Consider the following 16298-nt stretch of genomic DNA (forward strand, 5'->3'; position numbering starts at 1 on the left):
GGAGCAACTCTGGCTTCTGCTGTTATGTCCTCATTTCTTCATCTGTCCCACAGTGTGCTTCCTACCACCCATCTCAGGCAGTTTGTTTCCATCACCTTTAGCTTCCTCAACTGTTCTGCCTTTACTGACCAGGTTTTTGTACCATACAGTAGTACCAGTTGCACCACTATTGTGTACACCTTACTTTTCAGCATCTTTGGCATTCTTCTGTCATGCACTACCCTGACACTCTGCGTCATTTGGCTTCAGCCCCTCTGATTCTCCCTTTGACCTCCTCATTCAAACTTCTCCTCAACCACCCCTCCCAGATACTTGAAGCTGTTAAACTGTTTCACCATTTTTCTTTCTATCTCAGTTTTAGCTTCTTCTGATTCCCCCCATTTGCTGCCATTACAACTGTCTTATCTATACTCAGTTTAATCCTGTGTGCCTTCAGTTTTGGATTTCATTGCCTTACCCTTTGCTGAAGTTCTTGCTCAGAGTCTGCCTGTAATGCCACATCTTCTGCATACAGCAACTAATGTAGTCCATCACCAGTATGAACAGCAGTGGGCTCAGAGCTGAACCCTGGTGTACACCCTCTCCCACTGGAAACCCCTTTGTAAGACCAAACACTATTTGTACTTGAGTTATTGCGTCCTTGTACATAGCTTGCACTAATTCTACCAATGTTTCTGTGACTTGGAACCACCACAGGGATGCCCAAATCAGCTTTCTTGGGACTTTGTCATATGCTTTCTCCAACTTTTTTCTCTTGTCTAGCTTTTTCTCAAGTATCTGTCTCACTGCAGACATTGAGTCGGTTGTGCTACATCCTGATCTGAATTAGAAGTGCCCATTTCCCATCTTACTTTCTACTACTCTAAGTACTCATTTATCAGTTTAGAATTTTCATGCAGTGTGATAGGAGTTTGATAGCTCAATACTGCCTACAATTGTGAATTCCCCTTTGCTCTTGAACGCTGGCAGTAGGCCTATTCTGTAGTCATCTTGGATAGGTTTTTCTGTCCATACTGCTGTGAGTACCCTCAGGAGCCATTTCTCCCATCTCACCCAACATCTTGATCATATCTGCTGTGACCTCATCTGAGCCTGCTGCTTTCCTTGACTTCAGTTTTCTTACTGCTGTTCTTAATTCTTCTATGATGGGCTCCTCCTGTTCTCTCACCACAGTCTATGTCTGGGGCAGTACAACTTCTGTGGGGTTTTCTTCATTTAGAGGCTGCTGGCAGTACTCCTTCCATATGCCTTTGATATCCTGTTGACAGGTGAGCAGGTTGTTGCTGGCATCTCTTATGAAGGGAGTCTGACTATCTTCTTTATCTTTCTGTCTATGCCTTGCAAACTGATAGAGTTTCATTGTGCCATTCACTAAGTGACTTTCCAGATGTTGGTAGAGTGTCTCTGATTCTTTGTTCTTTGCTATTGCAACTCCTCTATTAGCCTTTTGTTAGCCAACCAGTGTTCCTCCCTAGCCTGGTCTATCCTTTCTATCTCCCAGTTTTTCCAGCACTCCTTTTTTCTTTTGATGACTTCTTGGACTTCACCACCAGGTTTTCTTATGTACCTTATTTCCATATCTGGCTCAACCCATACCTGTTCTGGAGCCCTTACACATGCTGTTTTGAAGTGCTGCCATTCTTCTTCATTTCTTCCTATATTCTCTTCTTCTTGAGGTGCCTGAGCTCTGAGTAATTTCCTGAACTGCTGTGCTTTCTCTCCAGTCAACTTTCAGGTCTTCAGCCTGGTCACTGTTGACCTTAGAGACTTCTCTGACCACTGCTTGCTGCTGATTGTGGCAATCAGTTGTTTAAGCAGTGGGCCAGCTGTTTTACTGGGGATCTCACTGGGGATCTACGATCATCTCATCCACTTCCAAGCCTCATCTTGTCAGTGACCCTACACTGAGTGTGGCGATTCTTAGTTCATGTTTGGCAGGTTGATTGTTTTTACATCCAGCTTTCGCTTAACAGAGATATCCCAGGTAAGCTGGGCAACTGGACACAGGCTGGGCAGTTGCTTATTGACTCACGACTGCTGGGCTTTATGGCGGGCTCAAACTGGCTAATAGGGGCACATACATCCCCCACACTTTTAGCATGGTCCCCTGGCATAGGTTGGAGTAAGCCCGGTCATGGGTCCCTGGCACAAGTTGGAGTAGACCAGGTCCTCAACTGACTTATCACTGGCAAATATTGTTTTGCAACATTAATCAACATGACCAGATCACCTAGAGCCATATTTTACACTGTTGACTGGCTTGCCCTACCACTGTGTGCAGTCTGTGATCAATGTTCTCCTATCTTGAAGACACTGTGCACCACAGTAGATTGCCAAAACTGTTGGTCTGTACAATTCTTCCCTCATACGGCACCATCTAGAATCTGTTCTGTTGACCACACCTCATTTTTTAAGTGAGTTTGAGATGGAAACACTCAGCATGTTTATCAGTGTGGAGAGAAACCCCACAGAGATGCAGGGAAAACATGTGAATTCCAAACTGGCATTGGTAGGAGGTTGGGAATGAACATTTTACCTTGTGCATGGGAAGACCTTAACAATTATGCCAGCTGGTCTCATAGCACATTTGCATATCACCCACATAAATATATATATATATATATATATATATATAGAGAGAGAGAGAGAGAGAGCTCAATAGATATATGGGTACAGTTGTTAAGAGTGAATGCTCTTTGTCAGAGTTTATAAGAGTGGATGCTCAGAAAATAGAATGCTGTTTTCCTTTATTTTCCAGGTTGCCAACTTCTTTCTGTGTAAGATTGCATTGCAACAGGGTCAGAAACTTTGCCGTTACATCGCTGTTGTGTGATCTTGCAGACAATAAATATAAATATAATGAACAGAACAGAGCAAAACATTGTCTTCCCCCATAGTGTCTATTTTAGGCAATGCCAAACTGAAAGTACTTCCAGCATAGCAAATGAAAACCCAAGAAAATTTAAAGGTATTACTGCTCAGTGCTAGGAGTCTAAACAAAAACCTCCACTCCTAGAAGCGCTCTTTACCTTAGAGAAAGCTGACATCTGTGCAGTCACTGCAACATGGTTTAAAGCTGCGGAGAGCACACCAACAGTGCAAGGTTATAATGCCTTCCACACATTTAGGCCAGCTACATCACAGGCAGGGACAAAAGGTGGAGGTGTCTCAATTTACATGAAAAATAAATATACTTCAAGGCTGGTCAAGAAGGACACTGCACTTGAGCTGCTCCATGTTCAAATCACCATAGGTAAAAATCCAATACCACTTCCTTGCAAGCTATAGGTCCCTCTGTATGACCCAGGAAACCAATACCATGTATTTAAACTTATTAGAAACACTAACCATCCAACCCAATACCATATTCATAGGTGACTTTAATTACCCCACTGTTAACTGGGAATCCTATACAACACCAAACGCATAGGCACAGAGATTTCCGGATTTTGTAAACACAAACTCCCTGGACCAGACAGTCAATACACCAACCAGGGATGCAACCATACTGGATATGGTCCTCACTAATATGGGAAACTGCTGCACATCCCCTACTGTAATGCCTTCCCTGGTAAGGTCAGACTACAAAATGGTCTCCTTTGAAGTAAAAATAAAACCTGGACCCCCATCTAAAAGTGGAATATTCTGGAACTATTCTAAGGCTAACCTCCTGCTAGCAAGTGAGAACCTGGCAAAATTTCAAGCCCCCTTAAACCCTGAGAACACTGCTGCCTATGCAGAACTGTTCACAGAAATCATGTACAAGCATGTTAATAGCTGCAGAGAGGCAGCTGTACCCACCAGGAAGAAGTACAGAACTAACTCAAAAAACAAGACACCCCGGTGGAATAACAAAATCAATAGGCTGTATAACAGGAGGATGAAAATCATGGCAAAAATTAGGAGGTGCAGCACCCAGCAGGATAAAAGCACTCTCATCAAACTAAGCAAACAACTCAGAGGACAAATAAAGTCTACCAAAGCCACATTTGAGGCAAGTTTGGCCTCCCAGGCCAAGGACAACCACAAAGCATTCTTTAGCTATGTCCGCAACCTCAAAGGCAATATGCAGTTGTGTGCAGAGCTCATTGTAAATTGAGCCACCTATGCTGAGCCAGAAGATATAGCAAACCTTCTGGCTGATAAATTCAGCTCCAACTTTTCCACTGTCTCCCCCTCAACCTTCCCTCAGGAAATATCATCAAATATGACTCCCCCTACTATAACTAGGGAATGGGTCATTAATGCTCTGTCTAAGACCAGGAACACTGCATCAATGGGCCCAGACATTATCTCAGGATGCCTTCTAAATAGTATGAAACATGACCTATTAGGGCTTTTAGAATTACTATTTAACTGTCGCCTCCAAACAGGCTTCGTGCCTCATGAATGGAGAAAGGCAACAGTCATCCCTCTGCACAAAGGTGGGCCATCTACAGACTCTGGAAACTACAGACCCATAAGTCTCACTAGTCTTATATGTAAAGCCATGGAAAGAGTTATCATGAAGATGATCAGTAGAGATATAGTAAACCTCCAGACACTGGACCCAACCCAGTTTGGTTTCGTCAAGGGCAGATCATGCCTACTCAACCTGGTGGACTTCTTTGAGAAGGTCACCACAGCAATGGATGAGGGCAAACTTGTTCACACTGCCTACCTTGACCTGGCCAAGGCATTTGACACAATGCCCCACTCGGGCTTTGTTAACAAACGCAAGAGGTTAGATACAAACCCATGTGTCTCCCAGTGGATAGCCAACTGGCTTACAGACAGGACCCAAGAAGTTAAAATTGGGGAGTCCACCTCTACAATGAGAACAGTCACAAGTGGAGTCCCTCAGGGATCAGTCCTTGGACCGCTCCTTTTTGGCATTTATTTCTCAGAAGTCAAGGCCAATGTCAGTGGTCTCTGGCTGACTAAATTTGGAGATGATTGCAAATTAGGAGCTGCCAGTGAATCTCACTTTGACACAAATGTTCTCCAGGAGGGGCTGACACAGACAAGCAACTGGTGTCAGAGCCATGGAATAAAACTAAGTGCCAAGAAATGCATAATAATATCCACTTGGAAGTCATCCATCACTGATAACAGTCATATTGACAACACACCCCTTAGAGTTGACCCAGTAGTCAGGGATTTAGAGACACACATAGATAGTAATCTAGTCTTTGACCATCGTGTGTCTACAGTGGTGAGGAAACCATTCTATGTTGTACAACTTATAAACAAAGGTATGGCAACTAAGTCCAAGGAAGTTATTGTTCCACTATATTTCGCATTCAACAGACCTATAATTGAGTACAATGCCCCCTTTGGTATGTAACTAACCAGGCATATCCAACAATTGGAATGTCCACAGAGGTTCCTCACTAAAAGAATATGGGGTGTAAGTCAAATGTCCTATGCAGACCACCTCAAGGTCCTATCCCTGTATTCTGTCTCATACAGGCTTTTGAGTGGAGATCTATGCCAGGCATACAGGGCATTGTCAGACCCTACTCTGATGGACCTCCTGCATATCCTCAAAACAAACAGTGCCAGAATTACTCATTCTAAAGACATAAACCTTGCCTGTGACATAAATAGGACCTGCTGGAGAGAAAAGTATGTATCCCAGAGACTACCCTGTCTATGGGGATCTATATTAAATCACTGAATGCTTAAAAAAGTGAACGTGATTGATCCACCCAATGTAAGCGAAAGCTTACAATGTCGAAGTGTCAGAACAATTATTTTTTTCCAAGGGAAAAAAATTGTTGTTCCAACAAAAAAAAAAAAAAAAAAAAATTTCAAACATTACATTAAGTGGGGGGCTTTGCCCCCACACCCCCCGATATGGGGGGCTGCGCCCACACACACACACCCTACTTAAATATACCAACTCCGAGACCGAAAACGGCAAAGTACCAAAGTGGCAAAGCAAATTCTTTCCCAGGGAAAGAATTCGCTTAACAGCCACTTCGATATTTAGCGTTTCAGCCTTTTAAGTTTGACCAAAATGGATTTGAAAGAATGTGTCTTCGGTCTCCTAATAAAGATCCTGTCTATGGAACAGGCAACCCATCCATGTGAAGCAGAGTTCCTCCCTAACCCTATTCAAGTTCAACTTGGACAATTGGTTGGGAAACTGGAAATTCATCCCTGGTTTAGCACCTGTGTCTCTAATGGACACAGGTAACCTGTAAATGGTTCATCTCCCAGGTCCACACTTACACTTATCAAGGGTATCAGAACTTGTCAGAGATTTTGGATGCATGGCTAGGCATAAAAAGGTCCTTGTGATTATTAGCCTAGTAAACACCTATGAACCAATGAACCTGTAAGAGAATGTATGGTTGCAGTGGAGTTTGCCCCCCTGCAAAAAATTTAATTTTTGTTTTTTTGTTCTATTTGATTATTTTAGATTCATCCTAAAATGATTGCTGTTTTTTTATCTGCTCTTTTAACCATTCGATATTTGATGCCATAATTATATATACACACACACACACACACACACACACACACACACACACACACACACACATATACACACACACACACACACACTCAGCAGGCAATACAGTGGGTTACACAGGGTTTAATTCCCAGTTTATTTAACTTTTCTACAATGCCTGAGTGGGGAATTGTGTTGAAGACTCTGGTGAGGTCGATGTATGTGGTGTTTACCATTTTGCCTTCATCCATTGGTTTGATGACCTTTTCAAAAAAATCCATCAGTTTGAGTAAGTATTACCTGCCTTTGACAAATCCAAACTGAGATGGGTCTGGTGCTTGGAGGTTCCCTATGTTCTGACTGATTAATTCCATGATATGTCATTCCATGGCTTTGCATATGAGACTGGTAGGACTTATGGGTCTGTAATTGCCTGGGTCTGTGAAAGGTCCTCTCTTATGCAGGGGAATGACTGAAGCTGTTTTCCATTCACTTGGTACAACCTGTATGGAGGCTAAGACTTAACAGTGTTGTTGGGAGTGTGGCTAAGGGCTCTGACTTACTAAATGTGCAGATGACTGCAAGCTAGGAGCAGTCATTGAATGCCCAAATGACTTAACCATCCTACAAGAAGGTTTGTCTCAAATAAATAACTGGTATCAAAATCATGGTCTGAAACTAAATGCTAAACAAATGCATTATTGTATCCTTTACACCAGGAAACTATCACATTGAAAATACACCTCTAAGAGTTGACTCAGTTGTTCTGGATATGGGAACTTATGTGGACAGTGACCTAACTTTTGATCAACATGTGACTATTGTTTTAAGAAAGTCCTTCTATATTGCACATCTTATAAACAAAGGGATTCTGTCTAGATCTAGGGATGTTATTGCCTCCCTTACTCAATCCTTATTACGTCAGTCATTGAATATAATGCTCCCTGTCATGTATGTGTCCAGACACATGCAACAACTGGAATGCCCATAGAAGTACTAAAAAGGTGTAAACAACATGTTTTAAATGGAACAACTCAAAGCCCTGTTACTATACTCGGTATCCTACAGACTGCTAAGAGGTGATATGCGTCTGGCATACAAGTCATCCTCCAATCCATTACTGATAGATTTACTGCACATCAGCAAGTCAAATGGCATCATAAATACTTAGTTTATGGATCTAAACCACTTCTGCAACATCAAAAGGACTATTTGGAGGAACAGGTATATTTTGTAGAGGATACCTCTGGTATGGAAGAGGCTCCCCATCCACATAAAACAAAGTTCATCCCTGTCCATTTTCAAATGCAGCTTAGATCTATGGATGGGAAACAGAAATTGTACCTCAGAAAAGACCCCTGTATTACTAGTGGACAGATGGAGCTCCTAAATGCTTCATCCCATGTATGGGTCTCCATTGTTCTCATTAGGGATTTTATATATATATATATATATATATATATATATATATATATATATATATATATATATATATATATGTATATATATATATATATATATATATATATATATGTGTATATATATATATATATATATATATATATATATATATATATTATCGACCATGGAATGGGTAAGATCAATCTATAACCAAATGGGATAGATTATTTCAAGCACAAAAAGGGAAAATGGCTAAGGTTAAATTGGCCCACAAGGGCAGATAGCCTAGTACTTAACTTTGAACCACCACAGTTGATTCTCCCTTTTTCTGTCTCTGTCAGAGCTGCTGCTCTGGACTCCCAGTCACTTTCCAGAAAAGGCAAATGCTCTTTGCATGGGCTTTCTTCAGCCGTATTTTTAAATTACATCCAACAAATCTTTAGTGAAACCTGTACTTACCAGTACATCTAGGTAACTGTTCAGTCTTAAAGCAATAGATCCAACTTAAGAAAACACATATATTACATTCAAGAAATCATTAAAGAAACCTGCTCCTGCTTATATAACCAGGTAGCTATCTGGATGTAAAGCAAAAGGTTTAACTTTTCAAAGGACTTGCTACAAATAAGGAAATGTTGTTCTGTTTAGAATGGATTAATTGCATCACTGTCATAAACACTATTTATACCACTAGAAAGATTGAATGGATGTCTAGCCTTTCTTCACAAAATGGTCCATACTGATGAACAAGAAAATAAAAATCAGACTGTGTAATGTAGAAGAAAAAGTAGACTTTCATCACAAGTCTTCAGACTGACTAAAATCAATTCTTAGTCGTGTTCTATAGTAAAATACATCATTGCATGGCCACATGATTTAAAACCTTAAAAGTTAACAAAGCATGTTTAAAAATAATACAGTACAAATAAATAAATGCATAAGTAAGTAAACCAGACTTTCTACTATTCCAGCTGCCATTACTAACAAAGTGGTGTCTTGTTTAAAAAAAATTAAATTTCACACTTGTAAGTTAAACCTTGAGATCTATATACCTGCAAAACAAGTTGTGCCTACGCCTTATAATTGGGCCTGTATTAGATCGGCGAAACCCTTTTCAGTGATCGTCTCATTGCTGAATGCTGTCGAAATCTGACTCCGTTGAACGACCTTTTCAGCAAATTTTTTCCTAGAGGGAAAAAACGCTTAGCCACTGTAAAGCTTCACAAAATTTAAAACCCTCCAAAGTGGGGGGCTTCACTCCCTAACTAAATCTACCAACTCCAAGATCGCACTACAGTGGGGAAAAGGGAAATTCCCGATGATGGCCAAACATTTTTCCCCTAGGAAAAAATTCACTGAAATGGCCATTCGACGGAGTCAGATTTCGACAGTTAGCCTTTGGCAAAGAGCTGTTAGCTACACAGGGTTTTTGCAGATCTAATATAGACCCTTATAATCAAGGGCTCTCTCTATGTCACCTCCTCTGATGTAATTTGGCACACAGTCCAAGACATAAAACATGTTTACTTCACATTGTGTTAAATAAAATAATGTCTGCAAACTGTATTAATCATATTATTGCTTTAAATACCATATAGATGTACAGATATGTGTTTCCTCAGTTTTCTAGTAGTTTTACTAACTTAAAAAGAAGCGCATTAAATACATTTAGCAACATATATCACAAAATCAGTTGCACAAGTAAAAGTACCTCCAGGTGCAGATCTATGTGCACAGTCTGTGTTTATACTATAAAAATTTGATTACTTCCATATCTACACACACCATATGCGTAACATTTGAACATCTTTGGCTTAAATGAAGTATCTACATTCTTAACATGTCTTTCCTCAAAAAATTTTCTTTGATATTTGTCTTTCTTATAAATGAATGAAGGATGGTCTCTTGTTTTCTTAAACAATTCCTGGTTAGCTTACAAACTCCATTCCTCATAGCATCTATCAGTAGTATATATTACTTGCTTAGCTGTCTCTCACTGAGAACCTGCATTTATGTCATTGATGAGGGAACGTTTTTCACCATAATATTGTTCAGAAGTGTAACCATTTTGTCCACCAGTTCCACATGGTAATCCCTATATAGGCATACTTTCTTAGAATCTGAAATATACTGTGCTATAGGGGTTTCATCGAGTGTTCATACATCCTGGTGCAGTGTCTCTTAAATTCATCTTCAAGAAATTAGGGTGCATGGTATTGTAACGTAGGTATGAATTGCTGATGGAATTCTTATAATCACATAAATGAATGCCATCAGTTTATGTCTAATAAGAACTTTTCTTTATGACAAAATGCATAACTAAATTGCAAAAATTGTGTGCTGCAGTAAGTGAACTGCAGAAAAATGTTAACATTGCATTATTACTTTTTCACCCTAGAAAAATGTCATCATTAAAGTGACAGTAAAAACTCATGTGTTCTTTCATGTGTTTAGATAACTCCAATTTGTACAAAATATTTTTCACAAAAAGCCGTGACCTGATTTTTATAGTCAAGTTCCATGGTGGCCTCTGTGGCTAGTCCCCTCAGTTGCTGAAAACATAGTCCATACTCCATCAGTGCCTGACATTTCATCACAGATTGGGGGCAGTGACCTTATCTTTCACATTTGGTAGTCAGTGGAATGCTTTAATCTCCATCAGTGCTTGCCTTATCTTCACAACTGCCAACCAGTGTATCACCTGGGTGTATGAGGGACAGGGACTGCAAGTCTTGGATCCAGTCCACTGCCCCAAGTAGGCTTGATGATTACTAGAGGGATGGTTCCTCAAGTTACTGAGACACATTTTAATAAGGTGGCCACTACTTAGGTTATGCAAGTCTGTGCTTAGGACAACATGATCATCCATTTACACAATAACTAAACACTACAAGCTAAATATCTGGTCTCGGTGTCAATAAACAAGACAGGCTTATTGTAGGGAATCATGGTATCCATCATCATTGATTAGTTAGATCATATTGTTTAGAATTTGGACCACTTTTACTGACATAAAAGACTTTGCCAAAGTAAGATAATACAACTGTATGATGTATTCACCATTGTAATACATATTCAATAAAAAGACTCTTTCAGTAGTATAATGAACTCAACTCTCCCATTACTGGATGCTAATTGGATACATTTTTATAGTTTGTCTGATATAAAGTTATTGTATGTTTACAGTGTGCAGTTATAATGATTGCATTAAAGGGTCACTAGAAGAATGGACAGTAGTGTTGAGTAATGCTAATTTTGTATAGAGCACTTGCAACCAATGCTGCAGAAGCAGCAGCATGTGACAGCACATTACCTTCATGCAGGAGGACTGTCAGCAGCTTGGAAAACAAAAGCAGGCCAAAGAAATGACATGGTAGACATCAAAAGAATATAGATACACTGCTACATAAGTCTCATTTGAGGATTTACTGGTGTGTTGAGTGGGTCTATGTTATAACAGCGAACGATCAAAAGATGGAATGCTGTTATATCAACCACAAAAGAATGAAAACAAAAAAAAGAGCGAACAGCCAGAACAGTGAATTTTTTCCCAGGGAAAAAATTTGCTGTTCTCAAAAAAAAAAAAAAAAACACACTAAACACTATTTTATGTGGGGGGCTGTGCCCCCCACACTCCCCCTACTTAGATATACCAACTCTGAGATCACACTACAGTGCCATAAATGGCAAAGTGACGGAAGCGGCCAAGCAACTTCTTTCCAAGGGAAAGAATTCACTTAAAAGCCGCTTCGTCATTTTGCGTTTTCAACATTTATACTTCGATGAAGACACATTCGACATAATGCATCTTTGTTCTTCTGACAGGAACCCTGTTGAGCACATCTCACACCTGTACCTTTCTGAATGATCTGTAGGTTTGACCTCAGGTTACTCAGACTGAATATTATGCTAAGGATAGTCTTCTTGACGGTTTACTTTCTAAAAATCTAAATCTAATTATGTTACCTCTATAGGGCCTAAACTATGATAGAGGTAATGTAAGTTTGATTCTTGTCCCAGGCACTTGTTTGAGCTTGTGTGGAGGAGGAAAACAAATGGCAAGGCTTAGCTTGTTCACATCTATTAAGAGGGAAGAGAAGGCAGTAGGTTCCTGGCCATCCCTTCCACAGTATTGTCCCCTGGTGAAAACCATGGAATCATATGGAGGTCTTATTTATATGAATAGTATTGCCATTTGTGAAGGCATGCCCATACATCACGGAGGACTATGGCACACAAACATGTGGATGATTTGGGCATGTCTAGAGGATGCTGAGGCATAAACAGAATGTTTGATTCTCACTCTAGGAGAACAAATGGGCAGTAGGGCTCTCTCCTGGGGAAAAAAAGGTCTCTGAGTTGGCTGGGGTAGAGTAGGGCTCAATGGTCAGTGAGTAACCAGCTGAAAAGAGAACTCAAAGTATATTATTTTTGTCATGCTCAAAGGCAGCTTTTTCTTCCACATATTGTCTTAATATTAATTTTCATCAATGATTTCCACCAAAAGATCCCCAATGCTAAACTGGTGCAATACACAGACAATTCCACTATCATCTGCTCAGCCAAAACTCTTCCCTTACTAATAAACCTTACTCAAGAGGTCTTCTTCTCCACTCCCTTACTAATAAACCTTACTCAAGAGGTCTTCTCCTCCACTGAGTCCTGGATGCTTGACAATCATCTAGCCCTAAATGCCTCCAAATCCAAAATAATGATCTTTACCCCTTTTAGACATACTGCTGTTAACAAAGCATCCTTCTCTATACTTAGCCTAAACAAAACATCTATTGAAATAGTTCCCCATACAAAACTTCTGGACGTCCTTATCGATGACCAGCTAAAATTTGACATCCACCTACAAACCAATATTAAAAAGACTCATCAGAAACTTGCAATGCTTTATCGACACAGACACTACCTTTCTCTGTCTACTAGACAACTCCTATCTACCACCTACCTCCTACCCTCCCTTTTGTATAGACTTCCACTACTCTCTAACCTCCAATCATCCCTAAAATCTAAACTTTCCTCATGCTATAACAAAATTTCAAAGTTTGCCACAGGATCCAAATCCTCTACTCACCATTGTAACTCCCTATATGCTCTAAATTGGTTGGAACTCCCAGGCTACCTAAATTTCATTCAACTAACTACAGCACACAAGCTGATTTTTAAACCTTCTAACTCTCCATCACTGTCCTATTCCCTAAAACCTCACCAGCCACACTTAAATCCATAAATCAGAACCTCTTAGAACTTTACAAGCCTTTACACACACCAGGGCAACTTCTAATATAATTCTCCCTTGCCAGATTATGGAACTCTCTTCCCCCTCACATTAGAACCACCCCGAACCTACCTTCCTTTAAAACCCTACTCCACTCTCACTTCTCCTCCCTCTGGGAGTGCTCCTGTACCCATCCTAACTGATTCCTGACACCTATCCTTATTCTATTCTACTCAAATCTCTGCCACAGCTTCAATTCATCTATCTAAAATTTCTTTGCGTAATACATGTATTGTATTAAATGAACATGAATTTATTGTTTTTTTTTAAATATCTTATAAGTGATTGACTCAGCTCATACATTTCAAGATATGTAAAATCTTGTCTTGCTGTATATTGAATGTTAAACTTTTGTTCTTATATGCTGTACTAATACATTGTATATTGTCTTTCTGTCTGGAGCTTTTCCCCTCGGGCATCCATTGAAAATGGGCTACCTTGGCCCAGTGGACTTTCCCGGTTAACAAACTGAAATAAAATAAATAAATTAAATAAATAAATTAATAAGTTTAACAGAAGTATTTTTTTTTAATTCATGATTTCTCAAAATGTTGTTTATTTTTCCTTCAAATATTATATGATAAAACTGACTGAAAATATTTGTCATGATTGTGCCCTTCAGTTTCTTTATACTACATATGTGGCATACGGAGCATCCAAGGTTACTGGAGTTGACCAGGCTATAAGAAGAAAGATTTATCAGAATCTGGATCCACCTTTTGAGGACCTTTTTGATCCAGCTGAAGACTATGTCCTTACACTTCTGCTGGTTGCATGGGTGCAGATGTCAGCTTCAGACAGAGCAACATATAAAAAGGTACTATGAATATTCATTTAAGTATTAATTTTGGGGAAGAGGTGTGGCGATTAAGCTTTTAGAGCCTTGTTATGTCTGATTTCTCAGTATGCTACTTTTACAGTGCATGTTGTTGTTGTCATTTGTCTTTCGGCTTTTTCCTGGTTAGGGGTCGCCACAGCGGAACTCCGGTCCACTAATGATTGGCAGTTGTTTTTTTTTTTTTATAGTGTCGAGTTGCCAGCCCGACGCCCAACCTTCAACGAAGGCATGCCCATTCAACGCATGTCTTTCAAACGCCCACTCGACCGCTGGGAAGACATGCAGACTCCACACAGAAGGCACTCCCAACCCAAGCATCGAACGGGAGAACCTCTTGCTGTGAGGCAACAATGCTACCGCTGCACCACCGAGGAAGTCTTTTTACTTTTACAGTGCATGTACCATTCCTTTTTCACTGCAAGGTTTATTAGCAAGCACAAATTACTTCCCAGAGAAAGGTAGTTTAGAATGTGACTGTTGCCAGTATAACATTAAAATAATTAAAAGTAACAATTGAAAAGGAACCCTTTCACTGAAATATAAGCTAAACAAAACATAAGACACCCAGGTAAGCTATAAATGTGCATATCTTATGGTGACTGTATGTTTTTGTCTATTAAATGCTTATACCAATGTGCAAGTATTTATGAAACAAATGCACAGATAAAACTGCAGTGCTTAGAAGAATACCAAGCAAGTGGGCTGAACCAATGCCAAGATGCAGTACAGTAACTTAAGTTACATTGTAGGTCAGATTCTTAAAGAAAAGAGCAGTATAATGAAAGTCCAGCAACAAAATAAAAAAGTTGTACCAGAATTCATATGTATCCTGTGCAGTACATAAGGACATCGCCACAGAGAATAACATCTCTACTGCACACAAACAGACATGACTGCAGAAAGTGAGAAGCACACAATCAGGCAATAAAGGTTTCTCTCTCCTTAATGACAAAGGCCATAATGGAGTAGTGATGGAAAATGTACAGAGTAACCAGCAGTTGTAAACATGTCATACCAAAATCAAAATGACAAATGCCACTACATATATCTGAGGACTAAACGTATTACAGTTCACATTACTGATCTATCAGAAGGGATCTCCTGCACATACGCATTGAAAGAATAAATCTCTGGTGGATGTCCCATAAGAAGAAGTAGAAAGGGGTGTACAATCATTACAGAAGTAGGAGACAAAATTTTATATAGATACTACACTTTTTATCACATTGGATACGCATTACACTGTGTGTCATCTAATGATGGCAAAGGACACTGGACTATGAAAGAACATAGTTTGCATAAACTGCATGCTGTGGAAGTGCCATTGATCATTATTCATATGATCATTTATTTATTTGTATTTGTAAATGGTTGCAGGGGTGAAATGATCAACATTCTTACTTGATTTGCAAAGGATGGTCTGCATATCTTCTTTCAAGGATTCCACATACTGGCTTAAAGCCTGCTACCCCCATAATGTATTTTTAGGCAGAGTACAGCCAATGGACATCCCAACATAACTAAGGTATAAAATCCAAAACAGGACTACATTAATGTGTCACTGCTCAATGCCAGAAATCTCAGTCTTTTTTTTAAACAAGAAACACCTTTATTGAATTATCACTTATGTCATAGGCAATCATACATTTATATAAATGAAAACAAACCATATATTTTTTTAAACAAGAAACATCTTTATTAAATTACCATGTATGATATAGGCAATCTTGCATTTATGTTAATGAAAATAAGCTATACCGACACACTTTCAGTTGCAAACATTATACATTACAAACCATGCCGACACAGATGTAGCTACAAACATTATACCTCACGTATATCCAGTCATTGCCCGTCAAACATTATGTAGCTCATTGAAATCCTGCCTTCTTTTAAATTTTGTTCCTCCTCTGCATGTATTGATCCCACAGTTACCATTTTTCCTATATAATTTGCTCCTACCCTTTTTTAAAGATTCTAATTACAGTTGTTTTATCTCTGTTACTATCTTCACCATTTTTAGTAAAAGTTTAGATTTTGATTTCCATTTTCTAGTAATTGCCTTTTTTGCAACCATCATAATTAGACTCAGTAAGACCTTACTATGTCTAGGCAATTCCGATTCGGTATCATAGCTCAAAAAATACATTTCCTTAGTTACGCCAATTTGCTCACCAATTATCTCTGACAGAGGAGTCTGCAAGGAATCTTTAAAGTCTGCCAACTCATTACACTCCCAAATATATGTTCCCAATTACCTCTTTATTCCCCATCACACCTCCAACATTTGCAATCTACCTAAGGAAAAATTGTTTGGAGTCTGCTTGGGGTAT

At 39.4% G+C, this 16298-nt stretch overlaps 1 protein-coding gene across 1 annotated transcript in view; it reads left to right on the top strand.

The window, feature by feature from the left end:
- The window catches only part of RGS22 (regulator of G protein signaling 22), a 971253-nt gene that overhangs the window by 508793 nt on the left and 446162 nt on the right, over window positions 1–16298 (top strand). Inside the window, exon 15 of the mRNA XM_044065939.1 lies at window positions 13750–13944. Within this exon, the coding sequence (XP_043921874.1) occupies window positions 13750–13944 (195 nt within the window). The remainder of the gene's footprint in view (window positions 1–13749; window positions 13945–16298) is intronic.

Source organism: Protopterus annectens, chromosome 3.part0 (assembly GCF_019279795.1).
Source record: "Protopterus annectens isolate FY-2018-M chromosome 3.part0, PAN1.0, whole genome shotgun sequence".
Lineage (NCBI taxonomy): Eukaryota > Metazoa > Chordata > Ceratodontiformes > Protopteridae > Protopterus > Protopterus annectens.